Source organism: Cynara cardunculus (assembly GCF_001531365.2).
Source record: "Cynara cardunculus var. scolymus isolate 2C chromosome LG 11, CcrdV1, whole genome shotgun sequence".
NCBI lineage: Eukaryota > Viridiplantae > Streptophyta > Magnoliopsida > Asterales > Asteraceae > Cynara > Cynara cardunculus.
Genome location: NC_037538.1, coordinates 18021947 through 18026026, shown reverse-complemented (window position 1 = coordinate 18026026; position 4080 = coordinate 18021947). Strand labels below are relative to the sequence as shown.

The 4080-nt window shown below is 38.3% G+C and overlaps 1 protein-coding gene across 1 annotated transcript; it reads right to left on the bottom strand.

Moving 5' to 3' along the window:
* Nucleotides 1-1042: 1042 nt before the first annotated feature.
* LOC112522070 (ethylene receptor 2-like) lies at nt 1043-3785 on the bottom strand. Its single transcript, XM_025131140.1, has 2 exons — nt 2034-3785; nt 1043-1713 (listed from the first exon to the last, which is right to left on the bottom strand). Exons 1-2 carry the CDS (start codon nt 3783-3785, stop codon nt 1180-1182), a joined length of 2286 nt encoding a protein of 761 aa, XP_024986908.1. The 3' UTR covers nt 1043-1179.
* Between the last annotated feature and the right edge of the window lie 295 nt (nt 3786-4080).

Sequence of the window (4080 nt, the reverse complement as noted above, 5' to 3'; positions counted from 1 at the left end):
CATATATACATTTAAATATAAACGATATCATTTTATGTGAATGTAATAAATCCAAACAAGCAATTATTTCTTTTGATAAATTATTGACACAAGCGACCTTGGTCTGATCAAGTCGTTCTATTTTGTATTCATACAATGACGTATTTTGCAAGAAGGTCAGGATTTTCAATATCTTATATGATTACATGCATAGTACACAAGCTTAATCATATATGATGAAACACATATTGTATTGACAACACATAGACGCTTAATCACACATGATTAAACACATTCAAAGGATTGTAATCATATATGATATTGAGATTTCTCACATCTTGCAAAATGTTTAACTTCTCGCATGATCACGCTAACTATTTAAGAAATCAAGAAAAAAGGTCGTTAATGTACCAAACATATATGATTCACGTATGAAACCATAAATGATTTATATATATACATATATTCAAGTATAAAGTCATACATGATTCATACACACACATACACACATATATAGATTCGCGTAAAATATCATACAGGTTTTAACGCCGTCTAATAAATATTTAGTTTATAAATATCTCAATAATATTTTAAACTAAAACATTAATCATCATAAATGAACTACAATAATATTTCATAAATATCTTATTTCAATTCATTTGTATTAATTGAAACACAGGTTCTCTCTATATTAAAAAAAAACAAATGACAAAAACACCCCTTTTTGTTTGTTTGTTTGTTTGTTTGAGGGATTCATTTGTTGACCAGGTCCAAGTCCAAAATGTGTGCATGAATCCCACCATGTATCGATAATGACACCCAATTCAAATGATCATATCATATGTTGACGTGACCATCGCACAACACATACTAATTCTTAAAAAAATACCCTTTATACATTTAATTCTTAAATAAGATTGTGGCCTCTCTCTCTATAATATATATATATATATATATATATATATATTTCTTTTCAAATCCTTAAATGATATTTTGTGTCTCTACTTGCTTATACAACCACCCTCACTCTTTTCTTACGTACATGCATGATTCTTCTCTCACTACATCTTTATATAAAATTTAAAAAAATAAAAATAAACCTTCACCGCTATTCTGGGTTAGATCGGTTAGTCTTTGGAAATTTTTCCGACTGTTATCTTCACAACCATATGAAATTAATTGAGATACGTGTAAACCGACTCACTGAACCTTCAACACTCTCCTGAGTTCATCAGAAATCCCTTGTAAACGCACCGGTTTTTGGATCAATCCATTCATCCCTATCTCTATGCATTTTTCCCATAAATGTTCATCACCACTAGCACTCAAACCCACTATCAACGGCCAGTTCCGGCTTCGAGATTTCCGGACTCTTGACGTCACTTCGAACCCATCAACATCGCCCATATCAAGATCCAATATCACAATCTGGTACGACAATACCGGCTGGCTCAGAGCCATCATGCAGTCGGAACCACTGCCGACGGTCGACACAATGCACCCCAGTCTCTCGAGCAGCCTACGTGTAACACCACGGTTGATATCATCTTCGTCGGCTAGCAGGACTTGAAGACCTCTGAAAAGAGAGTTCGAGAGTGGGTGGTGTTCGGAGGACTCTCCGGTTTCCGATATTCCGATTACAATCGATGGCCGGAGTTGAAACCGAAGGACAAGCGAAATACTTTGATTGAATCCCACTGGATTCGGAACCACCCACATCTTCCCTTGCATCAACTGCCAAAAACAACAAAAAGAACACCTTTACAACAAAGATGGTTGCTTTATAACATTTTTCTTGAAGTAAATATGCAGAATATGAGATATGTTTTCCTCAAATACACACTACTCTGCAGTAAAATCTGCTTTATAAGATGTCGAATATGTCTAAGCGACTGTTTAGCAAAAAAAATTAAAAAGCGTCCGTTTAATTTTTATAGGATGCTTCTATAAAACACGTTTCAGAAAATGTCATTTAAAAAGATAATAAGCGTCTTAAAAACATGTTGATACGTCTAAAAGCGCGTTTGTTGAGGTGACTAAAGAAAAGGACTAACCTCCACCAGTTTCCGGCACATGCCGAAGCTCAAACCCTGCTCGACTACACCACTGCAGATCCTATCATCGGCAAAAGGGCGTTCTTCCAATCGAGGGATGCGATCACTGATCCCAATTTCGAACTTAACAGTGACATATCCATCGGACGAATTGGATGATCTCCAAGTTGCCCATCGCTGATCGTTTCTCCCATGGCTACCACTCTCTGTAGAAACCCTAAGAATCAAGCACCCTCCACCATTGCCACCATTCAAAAGATTCCCAACCATATGCAACAAAACCTGAAAAACCCTTCTTTCATCTCCCATTACGTTATCCGGCAATGTTTTATCAGCTTCGGTTATGAATTCGTAACTTTTATAAGCACACAAACACTTTGCAAGATAAGCTGCTTCTTTGATCAAAGAATGGAGCCGAAACGATCTCATTTCCAATGGAAACCTTCCATTATCTTTAGAAGAATCATCCATTACATCATCGATCAACATCGAGAGAACATTGCTCGTTTTGACCATGGAATCAACAAGAACTCGTTGCTGGTTATTCATATTTTCATCCTGAATGATCGAAAGCAAACCCATCATTGAATGCATAGGTTTCCTCAAGCTTTTACTCATCACGGTTTGAAACAAGTTCCGAGCTTGACTAGCCCTCATGGCATCTTGTTTAGCCTGTTGTAGAGCTCGATTTTGTTCGGCTAATTTATCTCTCATAAGCTGAGATTCTTCAAGAACTGCGGCATGGGAGAGGGCCACGGCTACTTGGTCGGCAACCACTTTGACTATCTCGAGTTCAGGGTTGGTCCAAGATCGAACTTGACCACCAGGAAGAACCAAAACCAGTATTGCGTAACAAGCCTGGATCATCTCAGGGGTTCCACCCTTGAAGTCCGCGACTCTAAGCATCGGCATTCTGATTGCAGCCACAGCTCCCGGTGAACCAGACCGTCCACCGCTTAGAACCGCGAGCCTTGATTCCGGATCCAACAACTTCACCACTTCGCTTCTTTTGATTTCTTGAACATCAGGATCTTGAATCGGGATGGAGAAATCATAAATTGTCGAAGGTTTTCCGCCTTTTAACTGATGGGTAAGATTCATCCTAATTTTTGCCTCATCCGGCATCCAAATCGCACAATTCTGCAAATCCAGCGTCTCAGATAACTTGTCGAGTGTGGTGTATAGAATAGTGTGGCGGTCAAGAGACTTTCGGATCTCCTGCATGAGCATACGAACATGCCATCCAGTTTCTTTCTGTTTCTTGATCATACCCATCTCTCTACCAAGATCCCAAGTCTTTTTCTTTAACATAAATTCTCTAACTTTCACTTTTAGAAGCAAAGGGATGAGAGTGATCAAAGTAATGGCGGTTGCAAACGACACCAACGCTGTAAGAAACTTGAAAATGGTGAGTGCAAGCATAAGCTGAAATGGGTGTGGTTCGTAGGTCCAGCCGTTGAGCAAATGCGTCATCCCGCAAAGAACAATGAAGGCAATGAATTGAAAGAGTACCCATTTGAATGGCACATTTGAACAACTAACAAAGCAAAGAAGCTCGATTGGGATGGAGAAATAAGCAGCCGCGATCAAGAAATCGCTCACCCTTTGTGCTTCCATAATGTTTCTATACCCGAAAAAGCCCTCAACCTCACAATTACACCCTCCAAATCCTCCATCATCAGAAGCCAAAACACCGATAACAAGCAACGAAATCAACCCGAGAGATGCTAATGTTTTCGACATTGCATCCATCGAATTGATTCTTCAATCCATATATATTTATATCAACAAGTGTTTGAATCGATCAAATCTGAGATAGAGGACTAACTTCAACAACACCCCAAAGAATACTGATTTATAAGATCAACATCCTGTTCATTCCACAATGATTAAAAACCAATTAATTAAATAAATAAAATAATCTCCGCAAACCCCACTTGAATGACATTCATGCATGTTTTCAAATTGCTATGCATCAGATTGCAGAAATCTAAACGAACCACAACCCTTGATCAAGGAATTTATCAAAACGAAAACGACAAGTCTA